This window comes from Thamnophis elegans, chromosome 1 (assembly GCF_009769535.1).
Source record: "Thamnophis elegans isolate rThaEle1 chromosome 1, rThaEle1.pri, whole genome shotgun sequence".
Lineage (NCBI taxonomy): Eukaryota > Metazoa > Chordata > Lepidosauria > Squamata > Colubridae > Thamnophis > Thamnophis elegans.
Window position 1 is genome coordinate 155,608,059 of NC_045541.1, and position 24,371 is coordinate 155,632,429.

The 24,371-nt window shown below is 43.3% G+C and overlaps 1 protein-coding gene across 1 annotated transcript; it reads right to left on the reverse strand.

Annotated features, from left to right (window-relative positions):
* Positions 1–690: 690 nt before the first annotated feature.
* DACT1 (dishevelled binding antagonist of beta catenin 1) lies at positions 691–23,451 on the reverse strand. Its single transcript, XM_032237578.1, has 4 exons — positions 22,877–23,451; positions 6,732–6,864; positions 5,856–6,011; positions 691–4,645 (listed from the first exon to the last, which is right to left on the reverse strand). Exons 1-4 carry the CDS (start codon positions 23,249–23,251, stop codon positions 2,808–2,810), a joined length of 2,502 nt encoding a protein of 833 aa, XP_032093469.1. The 5' UTR covers positions 23,252–23,451; the 3' UTR covers positions 691–2,807.
* Between the last annotated feature and the right edge of the window lie 920 nt (positions 23,452–24,371).

Below are 24,371 nucleotides of genomic sequence, written 5' to 3' on the forward strand. Positions count from 1 at the left end.
ACAAATAGCATCTGAGAAATTGATATTTGGCAAGATTTGCATTTCCTTTTTTAAAAAAGTCTCAATTTTAAAAGTTCAAGCGCTGGAGCGTGGCTGCAACTGGAATCAATGAACTCAAAATTCAGAAATGTTGTTAAACTTCAAGTAGTTACCAATATTCTGATTCAGTGGTCCTTCGGGGTTGGCGTTTCATTTTGAACACATTTTTCAGATTTAAATCTTGGTTGTGAATGCTAGAACTTATTCTTAAAATTAAAAATGTATAGGAAATGTTCTTATGATCACCAAGTAATTTCAAAGTAACCAGCAGATTAAATTGGGAATGAAAGACTGCAATCTGCCTGTCACTCTCTTTCCCATCAAGAATGCAAAATAAGGTGTACACAACAATTCATTTAGTGACTGTTGGAAGTTACAATGGCCGTGAAAAAAGGGACTTATGACTGTTTTTCATATTTAATGGCCTTTGCAGTGTCCCCATGGTCACATGATCAAAATTCGGATGCTTGACAATTGGCTTGTATTTACAACGGCTGAAATTTCCCAGGGTTATGTCATCAACTTGTGCGACCTTCTGAAAAAATCAATGGGGAAGCCAGATTCACTTAATGACTGTTGCTAATTTAGCACCTTCAGTGATTCACTTAACAACTGAGGCAAGAAAGGTCACAAAATGGGACCAAGCTCCCTTAACAAATGTCTCGCTGATGGTCATAATTTTGGGCTCAATTGTGGCCATGAGTCAATGACTACCTGTATACAATGTATTTCAGGGTCCCTCCTTAAAGATGCTTTTTCAAAGTGCTTGACCGTATACAAGATTAACAAAGCAGGCTTAAATGGCAGAAGGCAGATCTCCCCACCACATCTAAATCCTAAAGGATTTTGTAAGTTTATGTCATTTGTTTCCCTCATCTCACTATTTGGATTGCTGCCTCCTTAACCAATGTAGTATTCAATACTACTAAAACTTGTGCATGTTGGTAAGAGATGAATACAGTAATTCAAGAGGTGGAGCAACTGCTCCAAATTCCCAACTTCTAAAGGATCTCAGAAAGTAACATGGGAAAAAGCCATAGAGCAGTGGGCTGGATGGATCCTTTATCTAAATTCAAGGCAGCTTTAGGTGGTTATGGCTCAGTACTGAGGTTTCTCCTTTTGAAGGCAGTTCAATCCCTGCTTTTACATTTAAAAATCATCCAGGAGAAAATAATGGGGGAAAACGTCTGCTCAAGACTCTGAAGGTAGTTTTAATTCAGAATAGACAATGCTGAACAGCACGAACAACTAATCTAATCTGTGTATAGGGAGGCGTCAAGCGAAATCTTGAAAATAGTCTCTTTGTTTTGCTAAATATAAAATGTCTGTGGATGATAGAGATAATCTGAAGCAGAGAGTTTCTGTGTTAATCAGTGATGCCGCATAAATCAACACAATGTTTGCTTATTTAAAAAAATGTGGATCCTGCATTTCATTTAACCATCTTTTCACACTGATGTTTCTAACACTGTTTTTAAATCAACATTTGGTCTCCATGTCTGCATCTCAATCAGCTCAAGCAGTAAACTGGTGTCTTAATTCTTTGCTTAAAAACTAGCACGGTGGCTTTTGTTCTTACCACTTAAAAGGCACTAGTGTTGACTCAAAAATATGGAGGTTCAAGTGACATTAACTAAGCAGTCCGTTAAGACTTAAATATCTGCCCTACAAAAAGCATTCTAGAAAAATTATTTACAAGAAGCACCTTGTTTTGTTTACACAGGCAGGTGTGTGTTGGTCACATCTTCATAAGACCTTTTTGGCAGATTACCAAAAGCAGCAGCACCAGAGATCCCCAAAAGGTCTACATAAGGCAACCTTCTCTAATGGACTGAATTGCTGCCTTTCCTGGTGGCTGTGAATTCTGGGAATCGCAGTCCCCACACTAAAGGTATCCGGTTAGAAAAGTTGCCATAGATTCTTCTTTCTGTTCCTTGCTTATACCAGTCTTGTAATTAGACACTTGCCTCATTGTTCAAGGCAAGTGAGAATGGGAAGGCTGCAAACTTAAAAGAGGTGAGTCTTTTCTTCTCCAAAGCAAGCCCTTGTCGTGCTAAAAATGGTGCATCAGAAGAAGGAGATTAAATTTGCCCAATGTTATGTTATTATAAGGGATTATTTCAAAGTTTAAGTCAGAGGTAGACACCCGGGCTCAAACGGAGTCCCCCAACACATTTTATGTTGTCCCCGAGATCCCCCCCGAATGAACTAAACAGACACTTTGATTCTATGGTATTGTTTGGAGGATTTTTAAAGTCAGCTAATCTCCACCTAATTTTACCTCTTAAAATTCCCCCCAAAATCTTGAATTCCACACATACACCCCAAAAAAACCAAGCTTCCCATGTTTGGCCCTGTCCCCCCAATTTTCCCATTCCTTCACCTTCCATAGAGTGGTTGCCCAACCTCTGAAACTGGAAAAGATTAGGAAACCTTGAAATGGCACAACATTATCACCTTGCAGAAGGTGCCCTGCCTTACTTGCTCGATCCCTCTATAGTCCTCAGCCCCCAAAGCAGACATACACAAACATGTGCACTCCGTCACCGAAAAGTTGCTTGCTCTGCTCTTCGAGGTGTTAAGGCAGGCAGTTCTAATGACAGCCGGTGAAGGCCCCTTTTGGAACCAGCATAGCTGCCCAGCTCCCAAGTCCTGAAAAAATGTCCCCCAAGGCCCCTCAGAATCCTGACACTCACTTCCCTTACATATACTGTATAGGTCTCGCAGGGATATTATCATTGCTGCTATCCTTTGCTTTTCCTATGCGTTTAGACAGTAGTCATCAGTTTGAGAGAGCCAGACCGAAAGCGAAGGATTTTCTTCTTAAGGTTATGGGATGCTTTAATCTTAACAAAGGCCTTGGCTGCATTTTCATGGAGCTCCGAAGCAGCAGCCACTGCCTGGATGGGAAGTGTCTGAACAAACTGGGACCAAAGGAGGCCCCCGCTTTCCTCTGAGTCACTGGTTGTTGTGCTTTCACCAACAAACTCCACTCCACTTAAGCTGGACTCGCTGTCCCCAAAGCAGTTGGTGGTATAGTTGCTCCTTTCATCCTCGCTGGTGTCCACTACAGTGGAGTGGAAGAGGGATTCACATTCAGCCGAATATTCTGAGTCACTAGCAACATAGGCATAGGGGCTAATATAAGGGTGCGAAATCTCAGAATAGACACCTATAGCTTCTCTCCTGTTCCTCCTGGCCCGCCTAAGGGCATCTTCATAAGATACCTCTGTAGAGAGTTTCCAGCGCCGGTAATCCGCTCGCTTGTGCTTGGGCTTGGCAACTACTGGTTCTCTGCTATGTCCATGGGGCCTCAGCACAGACTTGAGTACGCCTGGCTGCCGAGTCGGATGGTTGGCATCTGGCTGAATGTGGAGACTTTTCTTCCCTCTCAAAGTGGTCTTTCTTGGCTTCTTGTTTGGATCCAATTCATCCAGGAAGTGACACTTTTTGCCTGTGGGTTTGGCCCTCTCCCGTCCAGCCTGAGGTCCATTTTCCAGCACTGTGACCAGATGAGATCTATGCTTCACCATAGAACCTTTGAGAATTTTGACACTCCTGGTGCCTTTGTGAAGTCTGACTGTTTGTGGCTGAGCAGGAATGAACTGGGCATTCACTAGGAATCCCTCCTCCAGACTTTGGGATGATGACCCCTCACTCTTAAATTCCACCAATGGTCTGCTCTCCTGGCCTGATAAAACAGAGCAAGACGACTGCATCCCACTACTACTTTTAAACGATAGCTTTTTGGGAAGCTGGACGGCTTTCTTTTCTTTCAAGGGTGTTATGTGCTGTTCTGGGCTTTCTTTAGGACAGATCAAATAGAATTGGCCATTTTCCTTGGGAGCATCACTCTTAGTCACAGGGGATCGCATCACTTCTTGAGTTTTGACATTCTTCACTGAGGGCTTGCTTTGATCATTATTAGCATTCGGTGGGAAAACAGCAGGTGAGGGTATCTTTTTTAACTCCGTATTCTCTACTTCCTTTGAATTCTGCTTTATGGGAGAAAAGGCACTGTTTTCTAGGGTGAGAATGGTTCCACTGGAATGTGAAAGTGGCTGGATGAGATTCTTAGTGTTAGAGGTATTGCTAGGCACGGCAGTAGCCATCTGCCGAAGACACAAGCTTCCATGTCTCAAAATCCCCTTGGCCAGGTCTGCATTCAGATTCGTTCTTGGTTTATTAGTCCTCACCGAAGGAGCCTTTTTTTGCACAAGGCTTAAAATATATCCATCCATCTTTCTGCTGGGCAAAGGACAGGATGGAGAACGAGAAGTGTGTGAAAGACAAGAATCCACCGTTTTTTCGGAGTTGAGTTCCGGTCCAACATCTACAGCACTGTCACTGGTTCTCTCGACTTCTTCTCTTGGGGGGGAACTGGTCACCGGTAGAAGAAACATGGGGCTCTGCACTGCAACAGCATGTAAAGGGCTGGGATAACGGTAGACATCGTTTCCGGTTTTAGACACCAGATCACACTGGTATTTTGGATGTACATCTGCAACGATGTCAAAAGAATCTGGGTGTGGCATTGAGGGAGAGGCCATCCCCGCTTGCTCATTTTGTTGCATTCCTTTGTTTTGCTCCAGCCAGCTGATGAAATCTGAAATTCAACAAAGTGGAGATGAAATAAGTAAGGAATAACATTTGGAGATGAACTTGGAACTAGTAACTTCCTATTGCAATTATTGTCATTTGGATTAATCATAGTACATGTCTACAGTAGCCTGGGATACAGTTTTCTATAAAATTCGGATTAGCAATTCCTACATCAACATATTTATAAAGAGTTCCATGCTGAGGATGAGCCCTTTAGCCCACAGATTTGAGACAGATTGCAAATAAAAATACAATACAAATGCACAGCTTTACTTGCATATTATTCTTATAATATTCAGTTCCTACTGGATTTCTTTATTTCAATTAAAAAAGGAAGGATATAAAGGTGGGGCTGCAGACATGACCCAGTTCTCTCCAGCCTCAGCTACCAACCTGTGGCTACAGACTATTTCTTTATCCCCTATCAGCTACACTTGGGGGATGGGGGAATGAGAATATGGAATCAGGGCTGAGCCATATTTTGTTTAATCATCAAGTAAACTATGATTGGCCCGCAGAAAATATTATTCACAAACTATAGTGTCTGGTTTCATACAATAGATCAAAATGCTGTTTAGTTTAGTGCAGGGGTGTCAAACTCGATTTTATTGAGGGCTGCACCAGAGTTGTGTTTGACCTTGGGGGACCAGGGTGGGTGTGGCTCGGGTGGGGATGACCAGCTCGATGTCACTCATGTCGGGATTGTCTGTGGTGGTCTGAGCACTCTGCCAGCGAAAATGGGCTCCCAAGCTCCATTTTTGGCTGTGACAGCCTCCCGCAACCCTCTCCCAGCGAAAACGGAGCTAGGGAGGAGGGCTGCCCGCAGCCCTCCCGAGCTCCGTTTTGATTGGCAGGGGTGCTGCGGACCAATTCTTCACTGTTTCCAGGGTGGCCTCATGGGCTAGATCTAAGCACCTTGAATTTGACACCTCTGGTTTAGTATACAAATATAGCAACTGATCGATTGGATCATTAAATCCAGTCATTTTATCCAACAGCCATCATCTCAGTAGAAGCTCATGTAGTAAATGCTATTGTTTTCTATCTTTGCTGTCTATCCCAGTATCTATTGACCAGGAACAAATAGGGACAAGGCTGATCGGGACCCAGAATGGCCCCAGTGGCTAACTTGGTGGGTTGCACGAGCACCCTGGTGTATGCTGCAAAGGAAAATAAGCTTAAACATGCCTGGGTATTAGAAATTCTTGCTATACCTGCAGACTTGGGCCGTCCATCAGAGCCACTCAAGGATGCATCCAAAGAGCTGCAGAAGCAAGTACTGGAGTGACAACTGGATAAACATTCACTGAAAACAGAGTTGGACGAATTGGAGAGAGATCCAGAAGCCCCATCACTCAGCTCATAAAACCCTATTTAAAAACAAACAAAAGAATCCATTAAAACTGCTTGAGGTTAGTAGCGTGAGGAAGGAATAGGGATCTAGCATATTCCTCCTGAGCCTAAAACCCCTATTCCATATAAAACAAGAGTTTGTTTAAGAAAATGAGATGGAGGGAATGTAGCAACTTGATAGATCTGAGTCTAGAGCCCACATCTACCTCTTAATGAAACAATACACCCAGTAATCTCCTGTTTCTTTTGGTAAATAAATGTCAACAGCAACATCTGAATAGCAGCTATCGGTGGCTTTTTCTTTGGCAGACTTACTGAAATATAGGACTGTAGATGCAATTGCTGTCAGATATAAAGGCCAGTAAACGTAAGGGGAGGCTTCATCTGATACAGTATAGACAGTTTCCATATAAATAACTGAACCTCCAACTATAACTGAACCTAAATTAAGAAGCTGTAGCTATAATTCATGTCATCTGAGCAAGCAGAATTTTGGCTGCAGCTTCCTCAGCCTGTTCCTTATAGCATAACTGTTCCCTGTGGGATATAATTCCTTGCCTTTTTCATGCAAGATGGAAGAAGGCATTAGACATTTTTATTTAATACTGGAGTTCTGTGGACCGTACCTAGGGATGTCCTAGATGCCTGGGCCCCCACAGAATGCTGGGTTGCTAAGCCCCCTTTTACAAGACCTAAAGTCTGCTGGTCATCGTAGCTTAGCAATATAAAATGCTTACCTGAACTGGGACGGCTATCCATGTCAAGGTGTTCATCTGTTGTCTTTTCAACATCCAGCCTCAAATCACTGATCTGTTTGTCCAGTTCTTGCAACTGGTTTAACAAGCCAGCATCTCTTCTTCTTAAGCAGTTCTGAAATAATAGCCGGAGTGAAAACCGATTTCAGTGTATGATAGGTTAAGGAAGAACGCATATATAGCAACAACATAAACCAGTCCATTGTTACTAGACTCTGTTGAACAAATATTATTTCTACTGGTTTTTAGTATGGCTTTTTTTTTAACTTCCTGTCCCAAAGGCAAAGTTTTTCCCCTCTATACCACTTTGCTATTGCATTCAGAAACAACAAAGAAGAAAAGATTTAAGTGTGGAATGGCACCAGACACAAAACCAGATCCATAGATTTATTATGTAAGACATACTTTTGGTTTCCATATACAGATCTAAGACTCTTTCTGTTATTAACAAAGAGAGACTACTCTTAGAGTAAGTAATATTGAATGGGATGCGGTGGCTCAGTGGCTAAGATGCTCAGCTTGTCGATCAGAAAGGTTGGCAGCTTGGCAGTTCGAATCCCAAGCCCCGTGTAAGGGAGTGAGCTCCCATTACTTGTCCCAGCTTCTGCCAACCTAGCAGTTCGAAAGCATGTAAAAATGCAAGTAGAAAAATAGGAAGCACTTTGATGGGAAGTGACAGCGTCCCATGGGCCTTTGACATTTAGTCATGTCAGCCACATGATTATAGAGACGTCTTCGGACAGTGCTATTTGGCTTTGAAACGGAGATGAGCACTGCCCCCTAGAGTCGGGAACAACTAGCACATATGTGCGAGGGAAACCTTTACCTTTTAAGTAATATTGAAGTATCTTCTCCAATTGTTACAAGAACTTTATTTCTGAGAACCAGTAACACTTATGTTTAGGCATATATGACTATTTCATTCTCTTGTATCATCTTATCAAATGGCTGAATACTCATCGACCCATACTCCCAAAATTAACATTCTGCCTCCAAGTAGCCCCACTCTAAAAATGGCTTGGTTCTGCTTCTTTCTGAAGCTCACAAATTCCCTATATTTGTGTTCAGTCATTTATCCTATCTTTAAGACCCTCAATCAATGAATAAACAAACAAAGAAGCAAGCAGGCAAAGAAACAACATAAGTTTCAAGCACGCTACATGTGAACCCAGCCAAGGATTGGGTCATTTTCTGGAGATCTTTTCTAGACTCTTCCTGCCATCAGAAACACTGTGACTGAACTCTGAGATGAAGTCTTTGCACAGTGGCACCAGAGGTGGGTTCCTATCAGTTCAGGCCAGTATAGCCGAACCGGTAGTGATTTAGCAGACTGGGTCACTGCCAGTTCCACACGCCCCCAAACTGGTTCTCCTACAGGGCTGCCATCTTGATTTTTGGTTCTGCGCATGCGCAGAACAATCATAATTGCACAAATGTATTTTTTTTCTTTTTTAACTTTTGTGCATGCGCAGACTTATTTTGGGGAAAATACATGCACATGAGTGAAGTGAGCATGCGAGTGCAAAATTTTTGTGCTCACTGAACCAGCAGTAAAGCTGGGAGCGACCCACCCCTGAGTGGCACTCCAGCTTTGGAAACTAGAACAATTCCCCCAGTTGTGGCACTGGAGTCATGTAGGTGGCCAAATTAACTCTCTCTTGGTCAACCAAGCTCTTGATTAATGGAAACCATTTTAATTATGGGGGGAAGGTTAATGCACACAATATTTATGCAATGATGCTTTATCTTTAGCCTATGGGTAAAGTTTTAGACTTAAGAAAGGTTATAATTGCAAATGTTTATTATAAATTGACAGAAGGGTGTATTTTTCCAATGGAAATGATAACCTTTAAAAATGAGGCAAGAAACTGAGTTTCATTCAAGGTAGCTAAACCCTGAACCCTTGTTGACCTTCTCCTGAACTTGCATAGAATTACAGGCTTACTGTTATAATACAGCTTTCCCAAGTCTGGCGCCCTCCAGATGTGCTGGGTTACAACTGGCAGAATTCCCAGCTCTTGCTCTTCTGCAAAATAAACAACCCAAGACAGGTATCTTGGCTGTATAGTTGAGGCTAGATATTAGCCCACGCTCCTTGAATGGCAAATTAAGATTGTATATCCTTGTTAAGTGATGTTGTCATGATAAGAGCTAGATCTATACAGCTGAAACCCAATTAGTAATCCCCTTCTTCATCCTCAGTTAGAGGAAAGGATTGGTTGCTTGAAGCAATAAGAGCATTTAAGTAAAAGATATTCTTCATGCATGGTGTTGCAAAATGAGTTTAAAATAAGCTCATTAACTTCAGGTCAGAGCAATCAGTTTTCCTGCTGAATCTTATAATTATACCTATCCTTCAATAACACTGCTGCACAACGCTCTTATTTTACGTACGGTATATACTCCGCATCTTCTAGCATTTCATTTCTCTGAAAAAGCATGGTTTTCAGAAAAAGAAAAATGGGGTCCATCTGGAAGGCTAAATGTGTCAACCCCTCTGATTCTTGGCAGGCTGTCATTCAAGGACAGCTTTGTGCAACACGAATCACTTCATGGTCCAAGGTCATTTGTGAATGTGGAAGCCCTTTTTGAAGTCTCACTTAAGGGGCAGATGCTCAAGGTTTTTGCAGGCTCTGATTGTCCTGTTACAGCATACAGGTTTATGGAACAATTTTTGACCAGCTGGGGGAAAGAAACTCCACCTATTTTTCACTTTTTCTCCAAAGCCACTATGAAAAAGCTTGGAAGCAGAGAATAGGATCTTTGGTACATAATCCAATGGAACATGTTCATCCATTGGCGTGCAATGCGAAAGGAAAAGAGAACCGGTTTGGTGTAGTGGTTAAGGTGCTCGCCTAGAAACCAGGACACCATGAGTTCAAGTCCCACCTAAGGCAGGAAAGCTGGCTGGGTGACTGAGCCACTTAAGAATGTTGTTGTTGGGAAAATAGGAGGAGGAAGGATTAATAGGTACATTCACCACTTGAATTACTTACAAAATAATAAAGCCAGGATAAAAATCTAATAAATAAATAAAATAAAATAAAAACCTCTTCCTATTGAAAGAAGTCCTTAATGGACATAGGACTTCTTCCTCCATTCAATGGAGTGTAATTTTTTTCTCCATTTGCCTGAAGAAGAGAGAAAATATTTCCCTGTGTTACCCAAACCTCATTCACAAAGGTTTCTGTTATCTCTCTCTTCTCTCACCCCTTTGGCAGGATAAGGAGTGTTACAAAGCAAATATATTTGGTGATTATTTACAACTTAAGGGTAACCATGTTATAGCAGTTTATATACATATGCATACAAAATGTGTGCCGAATCACAAATAAAGGGCAACTCTATCAGTGCACACCATTAAATCCCCCATTTCAATTCAAATCTATTTTCCAGTCTACTTTTTCCCTGATTAGTTGAATGCCCCCACAGTATCTGCAAAGGATGTGCGGATGTGTGGGTGACAAAACTCCAGATGATGGCAAGGACTGTGCATTCAAATTTTAACCCAAAGCACTACCCTCTTGACCTTTTAACCAACCTTTATAACCAAACTGTACACCAAGACAATTAAATGGCAAGTTCATTCATACAACATGCTATGATGCATTACCATGGATTCATTTTTTCGTTAAGGGAGTTATGCGAACTGAACCCATTTGATTAATTTATGATTTGGTGTATTTTGAGAATCCAGAAAATGAGTTAATTCAGTAAGAAGATAAAAAGTGCTGTTTATGCAGAGCATATCTTCACATCCTTAAAAGCAACAACAGAAAGTCACAAATACTATGAACCCCTATAAGCCCCAACAGCTCTAGATCCCATTCTGACAAACTGACATGGATAGGGGACATGCGTGTCATAAGCTTGGCCTTGTCAGTACCAGTCCAGTTCTAAATCTGTATGTCAAAATACTCAATAGATCAGCATTTCTGATCACAAAAGCAGAGTAAAGAACAAGTAAAGCCTTCTTCTAGTCAAGTTCAACTAAGTTTGCACCAGAGGTGGTATTCAGCAGGTTCTGACCAGTTCAGGAGAACCAGTAGTGGAAGTTTTGAATAGTTCAGAGGACTGGTAAATATCACTTCTGACTGGACCCATCCCATCTATCCTCTGCCTCCTGAGTCCCAGTTGATAGGGAAGAAATGGGAATTTTGCAGTAACCTTCCCCTGGAGTGGGGTGGTAATGGAGATTTTACAGTATCCTTCCCCTACCATGCCCACTAAGTCACACCCACCAAGCCACGCTCACAGAACCGGTAGTAAAAAAAATTGAATCCCACCACTGGTTTCCATGTTGTTTTCTCAGAGGCTGTGTGGAAATGGATTGGCACTGTCTTTTTCTGGGGTGTTCACTCTCACTGATTTTCTGGCTTATTCTATAGTTCTAGCAAGGATTTGAGGCCTTTGTTCAAGGACTAACCATGTGTATCCCAGCTCACCTTTCTGAGATTAACCAACATCCCCCTCAGTACAAAATGATAACTGCTAATAAAACCTTTATCTCACTTTATTCATTATTTTAGAAGCATCCCAAAATGGGGCCGTTTCAGTGTATCTTGAGCAAGATTTGCTCATCATTATGCAATACATCTTTTTAAAAATGTTAAATGTTACACTGCAGCAATTTTAAATTAAAATGGATGCTCCAAAAATGGATACCTATTGTTTAATGAGCACAACATGGGAAATTGCAGAGCTGGGGGAGGGTAGCTTCTACTGTATCTGAGTTTTAATCTCTTCTATTGCAATCCGGAATAACACAGGGAAAAAACTAATCTGGGATTGCTGGAAGAGAGACTATTTCCTGTCCCCGGGCAATCTCATCCTAGGTCCAATGTGATTCTCCCAGCCCATCAATAGTTGCTGGCTGAGACAGAAAGGCTCCTTCTTCTAAACTTCTAAAGGGAGACAGAGATCCGTATCAGAAGAGGATCATGGGGATGAGGGGAGCCCTCTTTGTCTCACAGCCAGCCAAGGGATACAACCAATTTCTCTCATTTGCAACTTGCAACACAAGCTACTGGTGCTGAAAACATACAACTCTCACATGCTCCAAAATAGCACTGAGCCCGAATGATGGGACAATGAACAGGATGTTGGAGAATATGAGGCTTTAAAAAGCGCTCCATGGAAGGATGGGCTCAGGATTTTATGCAAGAGATGATTCTTCTTTAAGGGTTCAGGAACATAGTTCAGCTTGAAATGCTCTATAAAACCCTTGGGAAAACGGAAATCCAGCCTCAACTTTTTATACAGTCTTTTGTTCAAACTCTCCTGGCAGGACTCTCCCTTGCTCATATGGTCTTCTGAACTCTGCTTGACTCTGCTCTAAGGCTGCTTCACTAGATTTACAGATATTTCATCATCTTCATGGCCTGTTTGTTTTGGGAGACCCTTCTGGACGTATATACCAGCGGTGGGTTCCGGGAGGTATGGCCTGGTATGGCCCAGTACAGCCCAGTATGGCCATACCGGGAGTAGCAGAGAGACGTGGCCACCATACCGGTACGGTGGCTCATTTGGGCTACCTGCCCGCCCGTGTTCTAGGGGCGTTTAATGCCGCAACCGGCCCATTGCGCACACGTGCACTGCGTGTGGTGCCTGCACGACCTCCGCCAGGCAGCTGGGTGTTGCAGGGTGATAGTGTGTGCATGCACATGCAGCGTGTGTGCCCGTCTGGAATGCCCGACCCTGTGCCCAGCATACTTGCTGCGCCGGGGTCCAGAACCCACCACTGGTATATACATGTCGAATGAAATAGCTCACAATTTTATTTACCCACAAAACTTCCTTCACCTCATCAGGCCCCGATCATAGAAGAAGACAAGATTGTTTATCCCTGCTGTATTAAACCTGGATTGGACTAAGGCATCTTTGCCTTCTTTCAGATTAATCAATAAATACATGAGATTAATCAAAGATCATGAATCATGATCTCACCCACTTCTGTATTCTAAAGTCACAGCTAACTCCACAGCTAACGCCCTCGTCACCTCAAGACTGGATTACTGTAATGCGCTCTACATGGGGTTGCCCTTGAAGAGTGTTCGAAGACTTCAGCTAGTCCAGAATGCAGCCGTGCGAGCGATTGTGGGTGCACCTCGGTACACCCATGTTACACCTTTCCTCCGCGAGCTGCACTGGTTTCCTATTGGTCTCCGGACACGCTTCAAGGTGCTAGTCGTTACTTTTAAAGCCCTATATGGTATCGGATCTGGTTACTTGAGAGACCGCCTCGTGCCAATCACCTCCCAAAGACCTATTAGATCCCACAGACTAAGCCTCCTCTGAATTCCATCTGCCAGCCAATGTCGGCTGGCAACTCCCCGGGGGAGGGCCTTCTCTGTGGCTGCTCCAGCCCTATGGAACGATCTCTCCATTGAGATCCGGACCCTTACTACCCTTCCAGCCTTCCGCAAAGCAACTAAGACCTGGCTGTTCCAGCAAGCCTGGGGCTGTTGAATTATCCAGCTCCATCCGATGTTACGACTGTTGTTGAATTTTTAAATTGTTGTTTTTATTTTTGTACCCCCTTCCCTTCTTATTGTTAGCCGCCCTGAGTCTTCCGGGAATAAGGCGGCATACAAGCCAAATAAATCAAATCAAATCAATCTTTGCTCTTCTGCAAACTTCTCTTGAATTCCCAAATCTTGGTTTGACAGGTTGCACATTTTCATTTCCACCTCTTTGGACTCAAGGCCTGGAATGCAAAAATTGTCTAGAAACAAGCTGTTTTTTCCCCACCCCAGCCTTATGCATACTAAGGCTATCCCACACATCCATCAAACTTTGCCTCACCTGATGCTGCAAGTAACTTGGAATGGCAACAGCAACAACAAAAAGTCACTCACTTATGTCTTTAAAATCAGCAAATATATCAACAAATTCAAAGCAGGCATTGGTTATTCTTCATTTTCCCATGAGCTGAAGGCTGCACTCTTGTTATGTGATGAGTTGGGGGAACAAAATATGAATTCTATAAAACAAAACTAAGCAAATGCAAACAGTTGAAAAGGTGTTTTTTTTTTAGCACTGCAAACCTGAAAATGTTGCATCTTGGCTAACATTGCTATCTTGCAATGTTATCTGGAATTCATGCGATGCTTGAAAACCAATTAAGTGATTAGGATTTGTCCATCCAACAATAGATTGAATCCTCCCTCATCCCCATTTCTTCAGGCATAAAGGGAGGGCATACCAAGCTGGGTTCATGAACCGTCCTTTTTTGGAAGGACAGCAACCTACTATCAGCCTTGAAGGAATCAGTGGTCTGACCTCTTTTGAAGAAGCCGTATCTCAGTCCAGCTGTAAAGGACAACCACCACACTTAATTCCATGGAATTACTATTCATCCAGGAACACCAGGCACAGATATAAACCCAGCAGTTGTTGCAAACAGAATTGCTCTCCCATAGAAGGAGCAGGTTCATAATTGGGAATTCTTGGGCCCTTGATTCCTGCTGTGAAAGTAGGCAGAAGCTGCAGCCAGCTGGTCTTCAGCCAATTGTGGCTATTGCAATCCTATATGGCCCATGAAGCCTTGGCCATGCCTAACCCACCATGCAATTAACTTATTGTAACATGCTGTAGATAGAGCTACAGTATCTTTCATATCAATCCAAGAACAACTGTTACAAAGCACAGTGAGTAGGAAGCTAGTAGGAGCAAACCATTATTTCAGAATAGAAAAACAGAGTTGGAAGGGACCTTGGAGGTCTTCTAGTCTAACCTCCTGCCTAGGCAGGAAACCCTACATCACTTCAGACAAATGGTTATCCAACATCTTCTTAAAAACTTCCAGTGTTGGAGCATTCACAACTTCTGGAGTCAAGTTGTTCCACTGATGAATTGTTCTAACTGTCAGGAAATTTCTACAGACACTGCTATCATGTCTCCCCTAGTCATTCTTTTCATTAAACTAGACATATCCAATTCCTGCAACTGTTCTTCATATGTTTTAGCCTCCAGTCCCCTAATTATCTTTGTTGCTCTTCTCTGCACTCTTTCTAGATTCTCTACATCTTTTTCACATCGTGGTGACCAAAACTGGATGCAGTATTCCAAGTGTGGCCTTACACCAAGGCATTATAAAGTTATATTAACACTTCACATGATCTTGATTCCATCCCTGTTTATGCAGTCTAGAACTGTGTTGGCTTTTTTGGCAGCTGCTGCACACTTCTGGCTCATATTTAAATGGTTGTCCACTAGGACAACTTTGATATAACACTTATTTTCTGATTGTCTGGTTGCTTCATTGGCAACCAATAGATCTCACAATCCAATTCAAGATGCTGTTGTTGTTTTTTTTAACTTATAAAAGCTCTGTATAGGTTGGCTCCAAAACATGGTTCATGTCCTCCAGTGGGAATCCACCTGGCTTACACATGTGTGCATAGAGAGACATAAGATCCCATCCCTACATCAGCTCAGGGAATGTGGGAGTAAAGACAATCCTTCTCCTTAATAATTCTCTGTCTCTACAGTCTTGCACTCTCCCTGATGATACATCACAAGGCAATTTAGATCATATTTGTAATTGGGCATTTGATAAATGACTGCTATATTTTTGTTTTTTTAATATGGATGGGTTTGCCTGTTTTTGCTTTTTGCTTAGTATTGTAAACTGCCAAAGTGAATGAGTGAAGCACTATATAATATTGTTGAATAAATAAATACGTTTGGGCAACAAACTGAACCACTGAATTTTTGCAGCAACAGGGGCAGAGACTTGTAAGGAGCAACCATGAAGAGGAACATGAGGGTTACTGGTTGTTCACAAGTTTCTCTCCGTTCTGGAAAATATAATTGCTTTATATAATTAATGGCAGCTTCACAGCAGAATGGCTGGCATCCCAGCCCACACACTTTGGAGACAAATTAAATCTTGCTGTAATCTGCACTCAGTGACAACTGAAGCCAACAACTGGCATCAATATAACTGTGCAATCTACATTTCACATCTATTTCGGGGTATACTTAAAAGAGCTTCGATGTATATCCAAAAATTCTTGTGGCACAGTCTTTGAAATTTATATTTCCAAATATGCAGCAAGTTGATAGATGGTGATCTTACATGATGTTACTGGAATTTAAAGCCTTCAAGCCTTCATGAATGCAATCCTTGTCTATTGCCACATAACTATTCTCCATCAGTGGAATTAGAAGTAGAAAGTACCCTGGTTTAGGAGGATGTGGGTATCAGCAGCTGGACCAAAAGGAAAAACAGCCATATAAGCCAATTCTACTTTGTTAAGAAGCTATATTAATAAAATCGTGGAAGCCTGAAAATACACTTCTTCCACCATGTTTTTGCAGCCCAAGAAACTAGGGGAGGGTCCTTTCTGAGCCTCTTGCCCTGCTCGCCATTCAGCTGCATATTATGCTGTCTCTTATCTATTTCCCAGAGAGCATCTCCTTACCCTACCTCTTCATCCAAGACCTTTCCCATATATTTCCTAAAGTCTGTTTCAGATTTAATGTCTGCACCTGGGATGACTGTGAACTATTTCATGCCATCTAAAATTCCTTGACATATTTCACTGTTAGTGTTAAAGCACCTCAATACTATTTTTTGGCAAATAAGATAAACCTCATGATTTGTATGGGATGCAGTAGCTCAGTGGCTAAGATGTGTCAATCAGAAAGGTCAGCAGTTCAGGGGTTCGAATCCCTAGTGCCGCACAACAGAGTGAGCTCCTGTTACTTGTCCCAGCTTCTGCCAACCTAGCTGTTTGAAATCACGTAAAAATGCAAGTAGAAAAATAGGAACTACTTTTGGTGGGAAGGTAACAGTTTTCCTGTGTGCCTTCGGTGCCCAGTCATGCCAGCCACATGACCATGGAGACATCTTTAGACAGTGCTGATTCTTCAGCTTTGAAATGGAGATGAGCACCGCCCCCTAGAGTCGGGAACGACTAGCACATATGTGCGAGGGGACCCTTTACCTTTACCATGATTTCTCCTTTAGTGGCAAGGATAGTTAATTCCATTTATGCTCAACTGTCCTTATTTCCATTCCAATATTCACTATTAGTTTCAAGAAACTGGTCTGTAAATTTATTTGGGCAGAATTGGTTTACTTAAAGTAGAACTTTACAACAATGTTTTCATTTCAAAACATTGCTTGAAGCAGATGTTTTGCTGAAGCTAAGTCATGTCCGCTTTGATCAGTCCTGGGACTGGAAATAATCTAGAAACACCATATATGATGCTTTCAGTTCCCTGATGGAAGAAAATCAGAATAGAAATATGCTAATTAAACAAAATCACATTAGCTTCCCCCATCTAAAGTCCTCAAATATGTTGGAATATAACTCCCATAACCTAACTGACTGGAAACTGTGGGAGTTGCAATCTGATAGCTCTTGAGAATTTAGTAGTCTGAAAAGAAAGTAGTTTCAAGTGATGCCATCTGTGAATCTGTTGGCCTCGATATCTGTGCAAGTATCTTGACACACAACTCTTTTTATTTCTTTTCTTCTGCACTATTTCAAATTGAATTCAGACCTGGGATCAAATCTTGAAGAATGACAACAAATTGCCTTAACAAATTGGGAATGCTGGGAGTAGTTGCTGCTTATTTTATTTATTTATTTGTTGAATTTAGATGGTGCCCAACTCTATGAGACTCTGGATGGCTTAGCACCCAATGATAACAAAACAATAAAGCAGGGGTGTCAAATTCCAGGCTTATGGGGGAGTAAGATCTGGTCCATGGGGCCGGGCAAAACAGCGACCGCCTTGCAGTGCCTCTGCCAGAGAAAACGGAGCTCGGGAGGGCTGTGTGAGGGCTCGGGCCACCACAGACACCCCCAACACAAGTGACATTGACCTGGCCACGCCCACTCTGGCCACGCCCACCCAGCCCAAAGTCAAACACAACCCTGATCTGGTCCTCAATGAAAATGCCTGTGACACCTCTGCAATAAAGCAACACCCCCCCACACACACACACATTATTGTCTGGAAAAGGACTTCCAGTGAAGATACATAGCAAACTTCACGGCAAACTAGATGTCTCTAAAGAGGCAGGGATGGCAGTTGAGTTTCGGAGTGAGGTTAAGAAATACACATTAAGATGGGACAAACTGCAATTGTCATTGTTGGGGGAAAAGATGAAGCCAAGAATTCCTGTATCTCTGATTTGGAATGTCAGCCTTGATGATAACGACTGATCTTTATATTACACAGATTGAAACTTTAGAAAGAGGGCAGAGAAGGGCAACAAAGATGGTTAGAAATTGGAGATTAAAACATATGAAGAACGCTTGCAGGAATTGGTCTACATCTAGTTTAATTAAAAGAAGGACTAGGAGTGACATGATAGCAATGTTTTAATAGCTGAGGGTCTGTCACAAAGAAGGGGCTAACCTATTCTCCAAAGCACCTGAAGGCAGAACAAGAAGTAATGGGGGGAAACTAATCAAGGAGAGAACTAACCTAGAAATAAGGAGAACTTTCCTGACAGTTAGAACAATTAATCAGTGGAATGGCTTCCCTTCAGAATATGTGAGTACTCCATCACTGGAGGTTTTCAAGAAGAAACTGGACAACCATTTGTTTGGAATGGTATAGGGTCTCCCGCTTGAATTAGAAGACCTCCAAGGTCCCTTCCAACTCTATTATCTTGTTATACTGAGGCAGTCTCATTAAGAACTAAAGTCTAAAGCTATTTCACAGTGTTCCATGCGCCTTCGGCGTTTAGTCATGCCAGCCACATGACCACAGAGACATCTTCAAACAACACTGGCTCTTCAGCTTTGAAATGGAGATGAGCACCGCCCACTAAAGTCGGGAACGACTAGGACATATGTGTGAGGGGAACCTTTACCTTTACCGTACTATTGAATTGCTATTGAGTTACAAAGCTTTCACACGTTAAACCCAATAAAACGAATACAAAATCGGAACGATCAAAATAAAACTAAGCTAAATAATACACAATACCAACAAACTCATTAGTTAAGTAATATAGTCTGGTTTCAGTCTCCAGGCATGTTCTCAATCAGGCATTGGTTGAAATAAATGTTATTTAAGATACTTTGGGGCCAAACTAAGTAGGAACTTCTGGGTCAAAACTAGCACTCTGAATTGTATCTGGCCAGAACTTAGTTACAGTTAATTCAGTAAGCAATTATTAAAGTAAGGCAGGGCTTGGCAGCAAACTAGATTGCATAGTAGAGATTTTCCAAAAGTCTTTTGTTATGGCTGCCTTCTTGATAGATGACTACTCAAACTTTGAATGAAAATTTGTGGAAAGGGAATTTGCTACTTTTCTGAGCAAATCTGTTCCTCTGCTGAACAACTACAACTATTGTTTCTTTAATGATATTTTACTTGGAAGCACTAATTGGTTTCCTATCTTCTGTGCACTAATTTTGTTTCATTGGTATACTAACAGATTTCCAAATAATCAGATTTTCAGCCTAAATATACTCAGCTCCTGAAAAAAGCCCTTCTCCTAGGCACCTTTGGTCACTTCCTCTGGACATTTTCCAGTTTGCTACACTGTCCTTGAAGTAGAGGCTCCATAAGAGTTTATAATATTGCAAATGAAAATTGATAGTAACCATGTGCATTCATTAACTGTAATCACTTTTTCAATATTTAATATTAATTACATTGCTATTAAATCAAATCCCACATTCAGTTCCTGTCGTAGGCCTTCAACATGCTATCTAGAGACTAAATATGGACCATGGAATGAAAAAAAAAAGCTTTTGCATTCCTTAAAACAAAGAAACAACTTGTATTATAGCTGGATTCACTTCAATTTTTAATTAAGCAACATGTTTGCCACTGATACTGTCATTTACAAATCATAGTCTTTGACTTGCAATATTGAATCAGCTACGGTCCAGCTTTATATGCAAATCCCACAGCTATTGGTCTCAAAGCAAGAAGGGGGGGGAAGAATTATCTTCCTATTTCCAAGCCAATACCCTCTTACTATAACAAATTACTTCCCTGTTTTGATCTCTTTCCTGAGGATATTAATAGGTGAGAATGGCTGGAATGATTAACATGCAAATGATCTTTTTGTATTCCCCCTCCTGGCTCAGACAGTAAAACATAAGTTGAATCACATTCATGCCTGCTCTCTTTGACACACAAATCAAGCATCGTTTTCTGTCCTAGCCTCATCTGGTTTCTGAATTCTAATTCCATTCCTTGGATACCAACTGGTAACGGTTGTAAGAAAAGATGGAATATTTCCAAAGTCCCCAATGCCCCAAGAACAGATCTGCGACTTTTGTATGGGAAGGGAAAAGCTATGGAGTTGACTGGCACCAAATCCACCAAAATCCTAAAGCGTAAAATTAGGCTCTTCTTATCTCTAAAAAGGACTGATATGCAAATGATGATGTCTGTAGGATTGCAAATTGGCAATTGTGCTTCAGGGGGATAAAAATTTCCTTCCCATTGAGCTTGATTCCTGTGGTGACACCATGGACACATCCAGTGTCTCCTTGATAAGAAGACTCAAGGGAAATTGCCACTGGCTTCTTCCAGGGAGAGAAATGAGGACCAAGAAAAGGGTGAATAGTGAAGTCTGAATTTCACAAATCACACACTTTGGGCCTTGTATCAAGCTTCCACATTCTGTCTTTTCTCCTTTTCATTGAAGTTTCTTGGAAGTGTTAAATTTTGCATATTCTCTCAACGCTTAATATCAGGTTCAAAGTCAGCTTTGTATCATCTGCAACATGTCCTCTATTTTCTGGTTTTTGCTTCACTCACTGACTCTGCAGACATGGGTTTTGCTGGCACACAAACCACAAGCACAACCACTCTTTATTGGCTGCTTAAGCAGCAGCCCCAAGACTGTCGTTCTAACAATCCTTCCTTTTGATTTTGACTAAATTAACAGCCTTCCTGTAAAGAGACAAAGTCCAAACCTTTATTAAAATGATGGAGGGCAAGATCTCTAGATTCACTGCTTGTGGTCATCCAGCAGGGATCTTCATGCTCCAAAAAGTTCACTTCCTCTCTAGAAAACTGCATTCACATCTTCCGGTCAGCACAAATATCCATGCACATTCGTGAAGTTCAAAGCACAGAAGAGTTTATTATTGCTACTTCTATACAAGAAACTAGTCAACTAACAGTGCAAGATAAGGATCAATGGAACTCATAGGGAGCTGGGCTTGGATCTCTTGTGGCACCACAATGACTCCAACTGATGACATGTTTAACCCCGTCTTCCAGCTCAGCCTGCTCTTTTCCTACAGGTCCATTCTAGGAACTGGGAAACGGGATGAGATTCCAGTTGAGCAAAGCAGCACTTAGTTTTAATCCCCCCCCCCTCTTTCAAGCTCTTTGCAGCCCCTGTGTTAAATATGCTGCAGAAAGCACTCTCTATTGACTTTTGGCGCCTCACCTATTCATTTCTATAGGATTTTTGCAGCAATAGTGTTTCAGTGGGAGTGGGGGGCATCCTCCATTATCTCCAGTGACTAAATTCAAGCACATTTGCACCCCTTTTGCAGAGTAACAATGAAACTCAGCCGATGGCTGGATTCATTTAAGTCCTTTCCTCCCGCTGCACTACAGTATTAATGCAAGCATCCCACATATGCTCCCGCAGCCCTGACAGGAACTCAATAAGATAAATGCTTTCTTCCCAGTCCAGCCCCAGCTTTTGTCGACTGCCAACATCAACAACATTAACAGCATCTGCAGGAGGTGAATTGATTCCCTTCAGCAGCCAATCTAATATGCAACTTGATGCCCAACCAGGCTCCTGCGAGGCTCCTCCTAAGCCTTTATGCATGCACACACCCGCATCTGTAAGCAAATGGAAAAAACGGCGCTAGCTGCAGCACCAAAGCCTAAGCGTGCTGGATTTAGGGGAGGGGCAAGGAGGTTATTCCCGCCGGTCCCATTCCGTGCAGTTGGGATGACAAAAAGCCCCTCATTTGGAGCTGCAGTCATTAATCACCATATACTACAGGTATGGCAGCTATTGTTAGCCAAAAGAAGGATGGGCCAAGGGCCGGCACTGATGCAGAAGGCTGGAAGGCGGAGGCCAGCTGTCCTGCTCCGAAGAGACCGTCATTAAGAGTAATGGAAGGTGGCCACACAGAATTTGGTTCTTCTTAATACTATGTACACATCCAGCCCTGAAACTGTGATGTTTGAGGAACACAGAGAAATAACCCTTCAATATACTGCTTAAAAGTTCCCAGCTTTTCCCTTCTGGGTTCCCATCGAAATATACAAGAGGCGGCTTCCATATTTCCAAGGGTGGAGGCTTCAGGGGTCGCTCTCTGACCTCTTAATGCTCCACTGGAGCATTGGAGACCCTCCCTCCCCACACAGCCTGCCTGTCACAGACTTTGAGTCTTAAGGGGACCCTGGAGATACCTTTAGCACCTCATGCAGAAGCAAACTCATCCATTTCACAAACGAGTTGGCCTCTGCCATTCCTCCCATCTGACACCCGGGCATCCTCATTTCTGCACAGGTTCTTCTTCAAGGAAAGGGGCAATGAGGAAGCCGGTGCTTCTAGGGCTCATCATCATAGGAGGATTCAACCGAAGAGGCTGCACTTCCCCCGACAGCCTTCTTGCCTCGCCAAGCACCCAAACTCAAAACTGCGCGGTATGAAGGGCAGGGAGGAAGATCCACTGTTGGAGTATCTTTACCTTAGGAGGGTCGCGGCAGATTTTAAAGCTTCCGCCTCCACCCACGCAATGCTAGTGACCCTCATTTTTCAAAGCCTCTTCTTCCTACCGACCCTGCCATGTTGCTCATCTGCACGGTAAAACCACCTGGCGCAACTAACGCTAAAAAGAAACCTTTTCCCCTGAGACAAATGAGAAATTCCCTGAAGAAGAAGAGGCCGAATTTCCATGCAGACGGTGTCATTAATTCCCTCCTGAATGCATCCTACATAGGCACTTTGTACACGCTCAGAGACACGTGTTCCAAGCAGTATGGAATTGGGTTAAAAAATAAAAGAAAACCCAGAGCCGGGTTCCCGCCCTCCCACCACCACCACGGTCCTTCCGCAGCTGATGAGGTCCAGGAGCCTCCACAGCCTCCCCGCCTCCCCCGTTTGGTCTGGCTGCGCCCCTGCATCGCGCCCACCGCCTTGGCTGGCTGGCCCGGCTCACCAGCTGTCTCCGCAGAAGCAGGATGTTCTCCTCCAGGAACTTCTCTTCTAAGCTGCGCGGCGGGATCCCGGCTCCTGCGGGGGCTCTGGTCGTTTCCCCGGAGCAGATCCCGGCCAGAGAAGCCGAGGGCGCGGCGGCCAGTAACCGCTTGACGCGCAACTCCTGGCGCTGGCGCAGGAATTCCAATTCGGCCAGCCCGGCGAGTGTGGCCTCCAGCCGCTCCCGGGTGCGCAGCCGCTCCGCCTCCGTCGCCTCGCTCCTGGCGCCGTCCCTTGCCCAGCGCGGATCGGGCTCTTTACCCGCCGCAGCCGCAGCCACCTGGCCCTGCTGCTGCTGCTCCGGCTGCTGCTTCCCTGGCTCCGGACTCGCCTTCATGCCCGAGTCCCGCTCAACGCAGGCAGAATCCTGCACGGAGGGCACTGCAGGGGCACCGAACCGCCGAGCCTCAGCTGCGCGCCGCGGACGGCAAACCCAGCCGCTCTGGAACCGTGCGGCGTTTGCAGCCTGCTGGCAGCAGCATCCCCGCTGCCCCGCCCGCAGCCCGCGACGTCTCCGTCCCTGCTGCTCCCGCTTCCCCTCCGCCACCGCCGCCGCCTGGCTCTCTATCCCTCGGCGCCCTTCTTCCAATCCCCCTATCCCCTCCCCGGCTCCTCCTCCTCCTCCTTCTCTCTCTCTTCCTCTCTCTCTCTTGGCTGTTCTGCATTTCCTCGCCCCCTCCGTCTTCTCCGCCTCTCAGACCAGCCGGCCCACAGGCGGCCCGAAGAGAGGCTCTCCTTAGGATCGCGCGCATCTGTTCGCCCGCTTCAAAGAGCCGTTTGGCCGCCTCGCGTTTCTGTCCTTGATGGGTTTTCCCTTTACAGGGTGGGGTTGCACCTCAGATATTTCAGAAACACCAATTCGTCCTTTCAAAGAAGGGTTAGTGATAATCAGAATCCCAGTTCCTAATTAGTCTCATCTGTTTCTGTATGAAAGCAAGCTTTCTTTTGCTTTCTTTCTTTCTTTCTTTCCTTCTTTCTTTCTTTCTTTCTTTCTTTCTTTCTTTCTTTCTTTCTTTCCTTCCTTCTTTCTTTCTTTCTTTCCTTCTTTTTCTTTTTCTTCTTTCTTTGTTTCCTTATTTATTTATTTATTTCTGCCTGCTTTTCTGCCTTTCTGCATTTAATTCATCTTTTATACATTTTCCCCACATGCATTGCCTTATTTACTCCGAATGTCTTTTATTTGTATGTTTCTTTTTATTTCTCACTCACTCGAGGCATTTTTAAAATATCCTTTTAGGGGTTTTTAGGGTTTAAAAATTGACTTTGCTGGATTGTATATGCCATTATGCAGTCGAGGAGTGTGATGATTAATTCAGATCAATGCCACAATGTTCAACACAATAGAGAACACTCCCTCGTTATCTGATAAGGGGGGGAAAATAGAAGGCCAGGAGAGAAGGAAACCTGATTGTCAAGAGTCTTTATCATCTCTGATTTTATGGAAGTCCAAGCATCTA